Source organism: Spermophilus citellus (assembly GCF_964194105.1).
Source record: "Spermophilus citellus genome assembly, chromosome: 12".
Taxonomy (NCBI): Eukaryota; Metazoa; Chordata; class Mammalia; order Rodentia; family Sciuridae; genus Spermophilus; species Spermophilus citellus.
The window spans coordinates 114,601,147-114,616,925 of NC_138198.1; the positions used below are offsets into that span (position 1 = coordinate 114,601,147).

General features: G+C 45.1%; 1 protein-coding gene across 1 annotated transcript in view; it reads left to right on the top strand.

The window, feature by feature from the left end:
• Window positions 1-651: 651 nt before the first annotated feature.
• The window catches only part of LOC308631669 (O-acyltransferase like protein-like), a gene marked incomplete at its 5' end in the record, with an annotated part of 30,566 nt that continues 15,438 nt past the window's right edge, over window positions 652-15,779 (top strand). The window contains 3 exons of the mRNA XM_081263036.1: window positions 652-778; window positions 1,470-1,572; window positions 10,291-10,392. Of these exons, the coding sequence (XP_081119162.1) occupies window positions 652-778; window positions 1,470-1,572; window positions 10,291-10,392 (332 nt within the window). The remainder of the gene's footprint in view (window positions 779-1,469; window positions 1,573-10,290; window positions 10,393-15,779) is intronic.

A 15,779-nucleotide genomic window follows, 5' to 3' on the forward strand; every position in this document is an offset into this window, starting at 1 on the left:
TCCCATTTTGCAGGTGTGGAGACAGACACAGAGAAGTTAGTTCTCTTTCCAGAGATCCCAGAGCTAATAAATGACATCCAGATTCAGAGCCAGGAGCACCTATAAGGCCTCCACCTTAGTTATTGTGCCATCTCTCTCGTCTCCATGCCTGTATCTGGACCAGAGTTAAGGTGTTACTGTGGGTAGTTTGTCCTTGAGTGAGCACCAGCTATGCCACTTCAAGTGGAATACAGGTTCTGTAGATCAGGTAATTACTTACTGATGTCTACCTTCTTCCCCCAACCTTCGTAAAGGCTTGGGGACAGGGACTGGCATCCTGGGGTCTCATGCTGGACAGTGCATTCTGTGCAGGGCTCTGTGGGGCACCAACCTCAGGTCAAACTTGTTAGGGAGGATCAAGGTTCGGGGGTGGGGAGGTGTGCAAGAGTCTGCAGATGGGTCTAGTGGGGACCATGGAGATCTGAGTGGAGCAGTCCAGGGTTGGAATGAGAGCTTCAGGTGGTTGCCAAGATCTCTGTGTGTTTTGGCTCCTGTTAAGGGGTGCTGTGTTGATAGGGCTGGCCTTCGGGTGGACAGTAACAACTTTGCTCTGGCCCAGGGTTTCTAGGAGCCGTGGATCATGTTCTGCAGTGCTTTTCTTGGCAGAGGAACATGCCGGCCATCTGGACTACAAAGATGCCAGGAGGCACCTGCCCTGTGCTGAATGGCATCCGTGTCTTAAGTCTCCTCTGGATCATCTCAGGACACACCGGCCAGATGACTGCGTGGCTGTCTTTGGGTGCGGAGAGCTGTGTGCCTTCCCCCTGAGAGCTGTCAGGGAGGAGAGAACCTTCCATGTGAGATGGAGTTGGGCCATGGGCCATGAGCATGACAGCTCCCCTGTTTTAGAGACATAGCCTGTGACCTCTATAGTGAGTGGCTCAGAGGAGCCACTCCTAGGTATAAATACTACATATAATCAGAAACATAGTGATTCCTGGGTATTATATATCATCAGTCAGAGAGCTGGGTTTCTTATTTTTTTTCCCTACCTGAAAACAGGCAAGCATAAGTAAACCTGATTTGCTGGCATCGAATCAGCCTATCTTGACAGCCCTCTGCTGCCACTCTCTACCATAACCATGCTGCTCTCTAGCAGGGGACCACACATGAGTCAGAATCAGAGAGGGGGCTGGTCCAGGGCAGACTGAAGGAGCCTCCTAGGTGACCTGCACCTGGACTGACGTTGCTAGAGTCCATGGGGGCTGTAAGCACTGTGAGAGCACAAGGGGAGGTCACAGCCTGAGTGACAGTGACTTCAGTCAACACCTTTGTTCCCAGTCTAAGTTCTCTTAGTGAAGGACAGTGGCTCATAGGGCCTCCCAATGCACTGACTGTTAATGGTGTTCCTCTTGCTTTTCTGAAATGAGAAAGCATGTGACTTTCCTCCATTAAACAAAAAAACCCCTGCCTTTTCATGTTTGTTACAGATAATGTGCTTGAATGGAAAACCAGAGTGCTTAAAAACCCACTGTACCTTTATTCTCGGAGTGGCCCCTTCTATCTTGGAGTTGATACCTTCTTCCTGATCAGGTAATCAAGTTGAACTGCATTTGCCTCTGTTTTGCTGGTTCTGGGCCATGTGCACGCACATCGCCGTTCTCACCTTAGTGAGCAAGGCGGATCTTCCACATTTACCTGCCTGGGCCTTTGCTTCTGTCCTTTTATAGACGGTGCTGCTGTCACAGGCTACTCCCTTCAGTATCCGTGGTTCATTGAACAAGTTAGGATGACTCTAAGAATTGGGCCTTTGACAAAAGTCAATTTTCTTTACCAAAATTGTTTATTTCATTGGTTCTCAAAATCTGGTCCATAGACTGGTGCAGATTCGTGATGAAGTTTCTAATTCTCACTACAGTGAAATGTGAATAATTACGAAAATGATGTGATGTTTCCTAAAATTGTGTTTATTTAAACTAATGCAAAGTTAAAATTTCCTAATTGTTTAATAAATGGCAGGCATTGTATTTAGTACTTGGAAGCATTACCTCACTTAATCCTCTCGGTGTCCCTGTGTAATAAAGGGATTGTTTCCTTCTTTCTTCCTTTTCCTGAGATGCGATTCATATAACATAAAATTAACCAAAGTGTAAAATCCAGTGGCACTTAGCACACTCAGTAATGTTGGCAATGACCCCTATCTGGTTCCTAAACGTTTTCATCACCCCGCATGCCCACGAAGCAGTTACTCTCCAGTCCCTCCTGCTCAGATCCTAGAGCCCCACCTGTCTTGCTTTTTGTCTGCATGGATTGACCCTTTCTAGAGAGTTCATGTGTGTGCAGTCATGCAACACACAGCCCTTGTGCCTGCCTTCTGTCACTTAACATGAGGTTTTTGAGGTACACCACACTGTAGCATGGATCAGCACCCCATCCCTTTGGAGGACTCTGTAATAGCCATCATGGGCATGCACTACAAGATCCCCACTTGAAGATAGGGAGGCTGAGACTGAGGGGGATAGTTCTAGTGGACACGGGATCTGAACCCAGGCAATCTGACTCCAGAGTTCATGTTCTGTGTTTTTCCGTGTCCTCACCTCTTTCCCAGGGAGATGGTGACAGTAGAGGGTGTGCATTCAGTCACCAGCCACTATGTACCGAATGCCCTCTGTCAGCCATTGTTCCATGCCCTAAGGTTATTTCATGGATAAAACAAATGAGGATCTTGCTTGGTGCTTCCATTAGTGAGTGTGGAGCGGGTGGGAAGTAATTAACAAAAGAAAAAATCGTCTAAGTCAATACCAGGAAAAAAACAGAACAGGGCTGTGGAGGAGAGGGAATGGGCAGCTGTTTAGAGTAGGTCTGAGAAGGCTAGCTGGTGAGGTGCTGTTTGAGCTGAGACCAAAATGGCAGGAAGGAGACAGATTTGGGAAAAGCTAACCCGGGGAGAAGGTTTCAGGCTGAGGGATCGACTAGTGCAGAAGTGCTGGGGTAAGAGCGAGGAGACCCTGTGAAGGAGAGGAAAGGAGACTGGGGCATAGCCGGGGGGGGGGGGGGGGGAGGTGGGGGGGAGGTGGGGAGGAAGTGGAGGTTGGGGGGAGGGGAGGGGGGGGGAGCTGAAGACGAGCCACGGACCAGGCCACACCACGAGGACCTGACGGGAACACCAAGGAGTTTGATTTTGTGTTGGTGGATCAGGAAGTTGGTTGTTTTAATTCAGAAAGTGATATGGTTTTATTTATTTTTAAAAACCATCACTTTGGCTCCTGTGTATTTGAATGATAAACTCAAGAAGGGCAGGAGTGGAGGCGGGAGGTCAATTATGTGAACTTCATCATATTTCAGATAAGAATTAATAAGGCTGGGGCAGGGAGAAGGTCATGCCAAGATCGGTCTTAGAGCTGCGTAGTACTCCATTGTGTATCAATGCCACATTTTTTAATCCATTCATCTATTGAAGGGCATCTGGGTTGGTTACACAGTCTAGCTATTGTGAATTGTGCTGCTATGAACATTGATGTGGCAGTATCCCTGTAGTACGCTCTTTTAAGGTCTTCAGGGAACAGTCCGAGAAGGGCAATAGCTGGGTCAAATGGTGGTTCCATTCCCAGCTTTCCCAGGAATCTCCATACTGCTTTCCAAATTGGCCGAACCAATTTGCAGTCCCACAAGCAATGTACAAGAGTACCCTTTTCACCACATCCTCGCCAGCACTTGTTGTTTGACTTCATAATGGCTGCCAATCTTACTGGAGTGAGATGGTATCTTAGGGTGGTTTACATTTGCATTTCTCTGACTGCTAGAAATGGAGAGCATTTTTTCATGTACTTGTTGATTGATTGTATGTCCTCCTCTGAGAAGAGTCTGTTCAGGTCTTTGGCCCATTTGTTGATTGGGTTATTTGTTATCTTATTGTTTAATTTTTTGAGTTCTTTGTATACTCTGGATATTAGGGCTCTATCTGAAGTGTGAGGAGTAAAAATTTGTTCCCATGATGTAGGCTCCCTGTTTACCTCTCTTATTGTTTCTCTTGCTGAGAAAAAACTTTTTAGTTTAAGTAAGTCCCATTTGTTGATTCTTGTTATTAACTCTTGTGCTATGGGTGTCCTATTAAGGAATTTGGAGCCCGACCCCACAATATGTAGATCAGAGCCAACCTTTTCTTCTATCAGACGCATAGTCTCTGATTTGATATCAAGGTCCTTGATCCATTTTGCGTTAACTTTTGTGCATGGCAAGAGAAGGGGATTCAGTTTCATTTTGTTGCATATGGATTTCCAGTTTTCCCAGCACCATTTGTTGATGATGCTATCCTTCCTCCATTGCATGCTTTTAGCTCCTTTATCGAATATAAGATAGTTGTAATTTTGTGGATTGGTTTCTGTGTCCTCTATTCTATACCATTGGTCCACCCGCCTGTTTTGGTACCAGTACCATGCTGTTTTTGTTACTATTGCTCTGTAGTACAGTTTGAAATCTGGTATCACTACACCTCCTGATTCACACTTCCTGCTTAGAATTGCTTTTGCTATTCTGGGTCTTTTATTTTTCCATATGAATTTCATGATTGCTTTATCTATTTCTACAAGAAATGCCATTGGGATTTTGATTGGCATTGCATTGAACCTATAGAGAACTTTTGGTAATATTGCCATTTTGATGATGTTAGTTCTGCCTATCCATGAACAGGGTATATTTTTCCATCTTCTAAGATCTTCTTCTATTTCTCTCTTTAGGGTTCTGTAGTTTTCATTGTATAAATCTTTCACCTCTTTTGTTAGGTTGATTCCCAAGTATTTTATTTTTTTTGAGAATATTGTGAATGGGGTGGTTTTCCTCATTTCCAGTTCAGAAGATTTGTCGCTGATACACAGGAATGCCTTTGATTTATGCGTGTTGATTTTATATCCTGCCACTTTGCTGAATTCATTTATTAGCTCTAGTAGTTTCTATGCAGCACTAAAAAATGACAAAATCATGGAATTTTCAGGGAAATGGATGGCATTAGAGCAGATTATGCTTAGTGAAGCTAGCCAATCCCTAAAAAACAAATGCCAAATGTCTTCTTTGATATAATGAGAGCAACTAAGAACAGAGCAGGGAGGAAGAGCAGGAGGAAAAGATTAACATTAAACAGAGACATGAGGTGGGGGGGAAAGGGAGAGAAAAGGGAAATTGCATGGAAATGGAAGGAGACCCTCATTGTTATACAAAATTACATGTAAGAGGTTGTGAGGGGAATGGGAAAAAAATAAGGAGAGAAATGAATTACAGTAGATGGGGTAGAGAGAGAAGATGGGAGGGGAGGGGAGGGGAGATAGTAGAGGATAGGAAAGGTAGCAGAATACAACAGTTACTAATATGGCATTATGTAAAAATGTGGATGTGTAACCGATGTGATTCTGCAATCTTTGTAATGTTTTGAACAACCAATTAAAAAAAAAAGAAAAAAGAAAAAAAAAAAAAGATCGGTCTTAGAGGTAGAGTTGGTAGGACCTGCTGATGGACTGGATGTGAAGTGTGAGAACAGGGGAGCTGGGGACCATTTCTAAGTTTTGGCTTCAGTTATGAGTCTGTGGTGACTCAGTCACTGAGATGGGTGACACTGGAGGAGAAGCAGGGAGGAGAAGGATAAGACTTCTGTTTGGGACATGGGCCTTTGGGACATGCACATGGAGATGTCACGAGACTATGACTGACTATATGACTATGGGGATGGGTGGAAATGTCAAGGCTGGAGGCATAGATTTTGGAGTCCTTGGGATAGAGGGGGGTTTAAAGCCATAGTATTAAAACTGATCACACTAGGAGGGTAATAGAAAGACAGATCTGGACTGAATACCAGGGTCTCTGGTGTCCTAACCCTTAGAAGCCGGGAAGAAGAAGAGGAGCCCACAAAGGAGTTTGAGAATGACTGACTGCAAAAGGGGGCACATGGTAGACTCTGTGGACACCAGAAAGTCAAGAGAAGAATGCTGCTCAAGGAGGGGGTGTGGTCAGAGGGACCTAGCACTGGGAGCTGAATATGTAGAGAAGTGATCCCTGGACTTGGCAGCTGGAGAATTTGGGTATCCTCATCAGGAGCATGGCCAGTGAAGTGCTGGAAATGGAAGCCCATCAGGGTGGGGTAAAGATGGGGGGAGGTAGAGGCACTTACTGTGGAGAGCTCTTTTGAGACATCTTGCTGTTTAAGGGAGAAAAGGAATGGAGCGGGACTGTATGATTTGTGGGGGACACAGGGTGGTTGGTCATCCACAGAATGCTTCAGGGCATAGCTATAGTGTTGGGAATGACTGAAGAGAAAGGGACACATGGGTACATGATGGAGATGCCAAATAACCATAGCAACAGAGCAATGTTTTCACATTTAAAAAAAACCTTTTTTTCCAAGCCCAGGAAATTCAAAAGTATATGAACCATGGTGTTAGGCGAGAACTAGCTCCCAGCTGGGCAAAGCACTAGTAAGGGATTACTAATCCCCATCCAGCCTTGCAACACCTACCTCCCTACTCTCCTGGTGGCTTGCCCTCTCTTCTCCATCAGATGTCTTCTCAAATGTCACCTTCACAGCCAAGTGTTTCTTGTCCCTGGTCCCCATTTAAAATGAACTCCTCCAGCATTCTCTAGCTCATTTTTTCCTGAGATTTTATTTATGTAACATACTATTGATTGGTTGATTGATTGTTCTCCTTCTTTTTCCACTGGAATGTACAGTAGGACTTTTTTTCTGTGATGTGTGCTGCTGTGTCACCAGGGCCTGGAGCAAAGCTGGCCATAGAATGCTGCTCAATCATTGAAGTGAATCATTTCTTCATTGTTTTATCTCAAGACTCTGCTGTGATAATTCTTTATCATGCAGAGCAAGTGGGGTGCAGAATGAGCTGAGACCTACCTGTGAGGGCAGTGGCTCAGGCTAGAAGGTGGCCGAGGTGACAAGAGAGAGCAGCCCAGTCAGGCAGAGTTCAGAGCACTCGGCAAAAAATCTAGTATTGATGCAGGAGCCACTGGGCACTAGACTTTTCCAGAGAGCACAGTGGGGTCTGGACAGACAGGTGACGTACACAGTTTCAGGACACCTGTGATGGATCCCTGGAGGATGGGGAGGTCTGCCTGTGGGACAGCATCAGACACCAGAACTCTTTTCCCTGAAAGGGCAAAACCAGGCATGCACACATGCACATGCACATAACACACGCACGCGCGCGCACACACACACACACACACATACACACCCATGCCATAGGCTGGAACGGGTCTGACTGGCAGGCCTGAGCCCTGGGAGGAGAGCTGGCAAGGACAAACCAAGATGGCCAGCACCAATCTGGAGACTGGGAAAGCAGCCAGTAGGAGGGAAGGATGAAGGACATGAACAGCCACTGGCCATCCTTGTGCCACCAGAGGAGCCACCGAGTAGCCTCATGTATCCCTATATCCACAGGCCAAAGTTGTTGAACTGCCAAACATCCATGAATACTCCAAATATGTGGGGACTGCCTTCCTCACATGTGGACTGGTCTGGGCAGAAGAGAGCTGAGCCTTTTACCAGTGATGCTCAGATCAGCATCACCTGGAAGCTTGGTAGCAATGCAGATTCTCAGGCCCAGCCCAACCCAACCCCACTCCCTCAGGGGGTGGGACCAGCAGTCTGGGCTGTCACAAGCCCCCCAAATGATCCTGATGCCTGCTAAGGTCAAGCCCCATATGAGCCCAGGGTGGGTGGGGGAAGAGCTGGGGATGACAGATGGGGGAACGAGGTAGATCCTGATTCCCGTCTAGAGTCAAAGACATTTCTTTCTTCTTTGTCCTTATTTGTTTCTATTTTTTTTACTGCCTGTCTCTGTGACTTTTTTCCTTCAGTATTTATTTTGTTCCTTTAGAAGGGTCCCATTTGCCTTTAATTAAAATTTTTATTTGAACCATGGAACAATATCATCTACATTTTTACAGATGAGAAATTCAGTATTTGGAGATGAACTGATTTGTCCACATCTCCCCAGCAAGTAAGGTGTCAATCAGAACCTAAGAATGCAGGTCGAGCGTGCCAAATCTGAAAATCTGAAATCTAAACTGTTCTCAAACCTTCGAGGACCAACATGATGCCACAAGTGGAAATCTCTACTCGGCCTCATGTGACAGGTTGCAGACAAAATGCAAGCACACTAAACATGCTGCTGCCTCAAAGCTACATGTGCTACGTGTGTGTGAAATGAATGGATTTTGTGTTTAGACTTGGATTCCTTTTCCAAGATAACTCATTATGTACAAACGTTTCAAAACCTGAAAACACTCCTTGTCCTAAGCATTTCAGATATTCAACCTCTAATATGTTTTACATGGAAGCTGTTTTTAATTGCCACACCACTAATATTTATGCATCAGAACCAAGACTGCAGATTGTCTTTAAGAATAACTAATGGCAAGGTGATTCTGACCAATGTGATTCTGAAATCTGTACAATCAGAAAGATGAGAAATTATACCCCAATTGATTCAAATGTATGAATTGCCAAGATCATTGTAATGTCATGTGTAGCTAATTAAAAAAAAAAAAAAGAAAGAAAAAAAGAGCCTGGGGTTGTGGCTCAGTGGTAGAGCACTCGCCTAGCACGTGTGAGGTGCTGAGTTCAATCCTCAGCACCACATAAAAATAAACAAATAAAATAAAGGTATTATGCCTAACTATAACTTAAAACATATTAAAAAAAAAAAAAGAATAACTAATGGAGCCCAGCTACTTGGGAGGCGTGGCGGGAGGAGGAGGTCATCTTCAACCTAATGAGACACTGTCTCGAAATTAAAAATAAAAGGACTGGGGATTGTAGCTCAGTTCTAGAGGACATCTGGGTTCAATCCCTAGCACTGTAAAAAAAAAAAAGTGACTAGTGGATGACTGTTTGGGATCCTTTCCTACCTCGCCAGCTGGCCTCACACATCTCCATTCCCATCCTGTTCAGGACTCTGGGACGTAGCCTCTTGCAGCCCATCATCCTGCCCGCAGCCTGTTTTCCTGCCAGGCTTCTCAGCGCCCTCTGCTTATGAACCTGAAGGCTGGGCGGTGCACACCCGAACGCAGAGTGAGACCCAGGCTTTGCTTAGCAACCAGGCTGTAGAGAGGAGTGCCAGTCTCTCTGAAAAGAAAGGATGGCCCTGATTTATCCTTTTCTGAAATGAAGAGGAAGCCGGAATCAGAATTGGCTGTCCTACTTCTACCCTGCAGCACTCTTTCTTACATGTCTCTATAAATTTTGTTCCTATTATAATGAATCCAACTTGCTTTTCAAAGGCAAATCTAGCAGGGAGAGAATGAAGACATTCTCCAGCCCTCCAGGATCCCTTCCAAGTTGGGCCCAACACACGCAGCCTTGTTTTGCAATAGGAAATAAATTTGATCCTTAGAGAAACACCCACAAAGGTCATGGGTCCAAATGCCACAGGGTTGGGCAACTCACTCACGCACTGGCTCACCTAAAAGTTATAACTCAGCGGCATGACCCACCGCCTCCGTTCCTCTTGCTGAACATTCTGTCTGTCATGAGTTTGCCACTGGGATGTGTCGGTTAAGAATTCTAACTGTGATCTTGAGCAACCCACTTAATCATCTCTGAGTCTCACTTTTCCTGTTAGGGATGAGGAATGATAATGTCTTCCCTTTGACTTAATAGACCTGTGAGTTCATTCACTCAGTAAACATTTATTGGAAGTAATTCTTGGTGTGGCTGCAGAAGCAAAGGCAATCTCATTGGGGAAAGTACTTTGAAGGTGATGCCATACTGTAGAAATGGAAGTCCTTGACGTTTCTACTTGAAAAGACCAACATGGTAGCTATCAGCATTGTTGACCAAGTATTTCTGGAACTCCACCCTCCAGGAACTTGGCAACATTTCACTCTCCAAGCCCCACTGTGCCTGGGTGGGCCACATCACTAGTTCTGACTAACAAGTAGCATCTCGTATTGCCATTATGCAAAGTGCTTTTAAATCCTATGCTGAGAACTTTAAATGTGTCATGTTTAGACTAGAACTGAACTGTTGAGTTAAGACCCTCCAGAACTCTTGTTCTCTGCTATGGTCACTGGTGAACTTTCAGACAGCAGCGACTCCATCAGCCTAAGTTCCAAAGCAAGGAGATATCAAGTCCCAGGCAATTGGTTGTATGTTTCATAAGCAAAATAAAACAACCCAAACAACTGTTGCTTTAAGGTTTGGAGCTGCTTTGTTACTGCAGTATCACTTAGTCTATCCTGACTGACATGACCATTTATCAACAAATGAACTATGTTATTGATAAGTAATTCCTCTTTTCTTTCTCTTAGTGGTTGGTTAAGTGCAAGGTCATTTCTAAAGATTCAACAGAATTCAGACAAAGGACTAACCCCTAAAGTCATACTCAGATACTTTCTTAATCGTCTTATAAGGTAGGTTTTTTATATAATTTCTTACTTCATTGTAGCTATATAATAAGTTCTTATTTTTTTTCAGTGCTTAATCCTCTTTTGAAAGAATTTCCAAAGCAAAATATACTAAGAAAATATTTTTCTTCCTTAAATACAGTTGTTTTTTGCTGATTTAATATGGTTCAAGTTCTAGCTGGGTGTGGTGGCTCACGCCAGTAATCCCAACGGCTCAGGAGGCTGAGGCAGGAGAGTGGCGAGTTCAAAGTCAACCTCAGTAAAAGTGAGGCACTAAGCAATACAATGAGACCCTATCTCTAAATAAAATACAAAATAGAACTGGGGATGTGGCTCAGTGGTCGAGTCCCCCTGAGCTCAATCCCCTATACAAAAAATGTGTATGTGTGTGTGTGTGTGTGTGTGTGTGTGTGTGTGTGTAGTTCAAGTTCTGGTAGAATAAATGCCATGAAATTTGTATCTTCCACTGGCAAAAGCTCCCTTATTCCTCAAATAATGGAAAGCAGATTTTGATAAAAGTGCTACCAATTTCCATGATATCTATATGCTACTGGAGAATCAGTGTGACTGCGAGTTGGCCGACACTGGACCTTGTAAATGAGAGTATGAACAGTAATGATAAAAATAAAAGAAGACACAGCCAGGAAGGGAACTGGGTAAAGCTCAGCTGAATGGCCATTCTGCTGAGAGGGAGGCGGGAAATTATGGCTTCCTGTGGGAAGGGGGTTGGTTGAAGCAGAAAAGATTCCAAGATTGACACAATACTGAACCAGTGACGGCAAAGTGGCAGTGATAGAATGTGATGTCAAAGTTAAGGCGAAAAGGAGACTTCAACACCTGTACTCCAACTCTCCCACTTATACATCTTTTCAGTCCTGCTTAGAGTTGAGCTGGAACCCCACTTTCAGGACTCCTATTCCAATCCCATCTTGGTCCACCACATTGTCCACAAAATAGTGAAAGCCATCTTCAGGGTGATTTAAATGAAGTGGGCAAGAGCCGAGGCCATAGCTCTGCTGCTGACCTTGCATTCTGGCTCAGACACTGCTGTGTGACTGAGTAAGCATCTCAGCCTTTCTGTGCTTGAGTTTTCTCATCTCTGAAATGGGACAAATAATGGCACTCTTAACTTTGTAGGACTCTTACAAGGATTAATCAAGATAATGCATGTGAAGAATTTAGAAAATGCTTGGTGGGTAGTAAGCCCTCAGTGAGTATAAGCTACCATTGTTACTGTGGTTATTTATTTCTTTTCCCTTTTCCTTCCTATTGGTTAGGAATGAGGATGAGCTCAGGAGTAGACCTTTGTTGGCTTTTTACCATGGTCCTTGTGGTTTTTTCCAAGGCTCTATCAAATCTAGCCCTCCTCCTGGGAAGGATAGAATGCACAATGTCTTTTGGGTGACAGGCTCTGGGTTAAGCAGCCTGTTCTTCTCTGAGGATTCCTGAAGGAGAGGGACTGGCTTGAAGGCCAAAGTTGGAGACCATTAGGGATTAGATCCCATCGTCTGGCAGGTTTCTCTGGGAAACCTGCTTCAGGAGAAAAATCTGGAGTTAGGATGGAGGAATCCAGGAGGGTTTTTACAAGCAGATAAAGAAGTGGGATAGGAGAAGCCCCAGTGGGAGTGGAGGAGTGGTGAGAACTTGTGGGTAAATTACTTCGATATCCAGGGAGGAGAGCAGGGTTTGGACTGGTGATTGGCAGAGGGAGTAAGGACTGGAGAAATCTAGAATTTCCTGGCCTGAGCAACATGGTGCCTGATGGAAGTATTGTCGGACAGAGAACTCCGGAACAGTGGCAGATTGCAGTGAGACTAGGAAGAAGATGACTCCAACCTGACACCAACACACAGTCTGAACTCACAGCCTGTGAGGTTCCCAGGGACAAAACCACCATGGGTTGGGACATTCAGGTATTCTCATTCATGCCAGCAGAACTCCCTGATTCTACCTGGTTAGGATGTAGTACTCCAAGAGGACAGGAGGCTAGATCCTTCGTCCACTCACTCATTGGAGGCCCACTGTGTGCCAGGAACTGTTCTAGATTCAGTGTTTTAATAAACTCCTCCCAAGTTGAGGAACATAGTCAACACATAGATATTCAACATTAAGTTACAGCATACCAGTGAATGGAGAATGGGTCAGTGGTGACGAGGGCCACAAAGTCGTCATTTGGAGAGGGAAGTGAGGTGGGGTCTTCTTCTGGAAGGGTAGTCAGAGAAGGTGATTTTGGGCCAGGACTGTGAAAGAAGAAAAAGAATTTTCTATACAAAGAATTGCTCAGGGGGAACCAAGTGCAAAAGTCCTGAGAAGGGGTGCAGTTGGTGTGTTGGAAGGACTTCAAGGAGCCCAGACACACTCTTGGGAGCAGAGCGAGCGGCCTGGAGGGCAGGAGGGAATAAGGTCAGAGGGCATGTTATGTGGGGCCTGGGGGAGCAATTTCCACGTTGTTTTAAGATGGAAGCCTTTGAAGGGGTCTGCAGGGGAGTGGTCCAGTCAAATTACAAGATTCACCCTGGCTGCACCACAGCGAGCCGGGCGTGAGGGGGCAGGGCCGGAGTGGGGAGACCAGTTGGGAGCTATTGCAAGTTATAAGAATATTCAAAAACCCCACTGCTGGGGGAAAATCAGAAAAAAGATCATCTACTGGGAAATAAATGAAGGGCATAGACACCCGAGAGCTGCAGGATAATTCCGACTAAGAGCCACATTTAAAAATTGTTTTATATTATAGCTTCTGATGAACAATGTCTAACTGTGGTCGAAGATTGTAACTAAAATAAGGGGGTTCCCCTTCCAGCCTCACTCCCCACAGCACACACTTGTTAACAATTGAATTATAGTGGAGACTTTCCTTGTATTTGTAAGCACTGCCCCCCGCTCCCCACCCCTAAGAGCATTGTCCTACATGTTGTACAGTTTTGCATGTGGCTTTTTTACTTAATGATTTGGTGTCGCTGATGTTAGAGGTCACCTGCATGGCATTATGTTATGCATTTAGCCTGTTCCATTGAGGGGAAGGAGGTAATTTATAAGCTTCTTGTCTTAGGCAAGAAGACAATGACTTGGATGGGTATGTTTGTGGGGTAAACTCCTTCAAGTGGAGTTGGTGATTTGATGCCTCTAAATTTTTTCTTTCTTTATTTTTATTTTATTTATTTATTTTGGAGTACTGGGGATTGAACCCAGGGCCTCATGCATGCTAGGCAACATGCTCTACTGTAAGCTACACCCTGGTCCAAGGATCCCACTTTTCAAACCCACTTTGACTTTAACTCTCCTGGAAGCTTGGATAAAGGTGTACTACTCCAGGTGTGGTAGCACGCGCCTTTAATCCCAGGGACTTGGAGGTTGAGGCAGGAGGATAACAAATTCAAAGCCATCCTTAACAACGTAGTGAGGCCTTGTGTCAAAATAAAAAATAAAGAGGGCTGGGGGTGTGGTTCAGAGATTAAATGCCCCTGGGTTCAATCCCCTGTACCCACCCCCCCCCCAAAAAAAAAGAAACAGCACATATTCATTCTATGGTACTATGTATCAAACTGCCCTTGTATTTATCTCTTTCCATTCTCAAAAACGCTTAGGGGGCAGAAAGCATCATCCTTCTTTTAAAGAAGAAGAAAGAGAAGTCAGATGTGAAGACTTAAGGCAAAACTAGAAGTCATGCTCTGGTTCTTTCCCTGTAGCTGCCCTCCCCCAGCAGTGTTGGCCCATCCCCCCGAGACCCACTGATTCTGAGCCTTCATTTTCACAAGTACCAGGGGAGGTGGATGGAGAAGGGGTGGGCGCACTGCGGGGGTGGGGCAGGAGGGATGTCCCCCCTGACTGCATCTGCCCTGAGTGCTGCTTCTGAGGGGAGCAGGGTGGACACTCTCCCCAGGGAGAGGGAGGTGGCAGATGGTGGGAAGGGCATCCAGGGAGGTGGGAGCCAGAGGCCCGGAGGAGCAGCTGCAGTGGCTCTGGTCAGATGGCTGGCAGGGCAGGCCCAGGCCCAGGGAGGCTGCTGCCCAAGCAGACACTGAGGTGAGCTGATCTGGGAAGGTGCGCTTGACATCCTCACCTGCTTTTTCTCTCTTTGATCAACAATTCCATCTCTGTTCCTCGCATGCCCAGTGGACATTGTGTAGGATGCTCTAATTGCCCAGAGGCCCAGGAGCCCAATGGTCCTGGTCTCTTTGCTTGGTACTGATTTACTGTCCTGCAGCTGTGGGTGGAGATGCTCCAAGTCCTGCCTGCACCCCACCCAGCCCTGATGCCGCACCCAGATGATCTGAGGTTGTGTTAGTTGGCTTTTTCAATGCTGTGACTAAAGACCTGACCAGCACAATTATAGAGGAAGAAGAGTTTATTTTAGGGCTTAGGGTTTCAGAGGTCTTAGTTCATAGAAGGCTGGCTCCATTCCTCAAGGCTCGAGGTGAGGCTGAACATCATGGTGGGGGAGAGTGGTTGAGGGAAGCAGCTCACATCATGGTGAACTGAAAGCTGAGACAGAGACTCCGCTTGCCAGACACAAATATATACCAAAGCCACGCCCCAATTCCCACCTCCTCCAGCCACACCCTGCCACTTCAGTTACCACTCAGTTAATCCTTATCAGGGGATTATATCACTGATTGGGTTAAGACTCTTACAACCCAGTCATTTCTCCTCTGAACCTTCTTGGATTGTCTAACAGTGAGCTTTTGAGGGACAGCTCATATCTAAACCATAACAGAAGTTCTGTGGGGTCTACTTGCTCTACTAGAGAAAAACTACACTGAATATCAAGAAGTATTCTTTTTTTAATATTAATTTTTTAGTTAAAATTTTTGTTTGTTTTAATTATCATATATGACAGTAGAATGCATTTATGCACTTTGATACATCATACATAGGTGGTATATAATTTCATTTTTCTGAGTGTACATGTTGCAGAATCATTTTGGTCATGCAGTCACATATATATACACACACACACACACACACACACACACACACACACACAGTAATAATGCCTGTTTCCTTCTACTATCTTTCCTATCCCCAATCCCCTCCCCTCCCATCACTTCCCTCTACCTGATCTAAGGTAATGCTATTCTTCCCTAGTGCCCCCCGCCTTATTGTGAATTAGCATTTGCATATGTATTCTTTCATTTTTATTTTTTTGTGGTACTAGGGATTGAACCCAGGGCCTTGCTAAATATTCATCCTACTACTATCTACACTCTCAGCCCAGAATGTATTTTTTAAAAAGAGTGATCTGACCTCAGTACACCCAGAATCCTTTCCAGAACTGTATGTGACGCCCTGTCACACCTCACTCCCAACTCTGCCAGACACCAGTGGCTAACTGAGATATCCCTCAGGTGCAAAGTATGTGCTGGGTTCTGAAGATTTAGTAAAAGAAAAAAGAA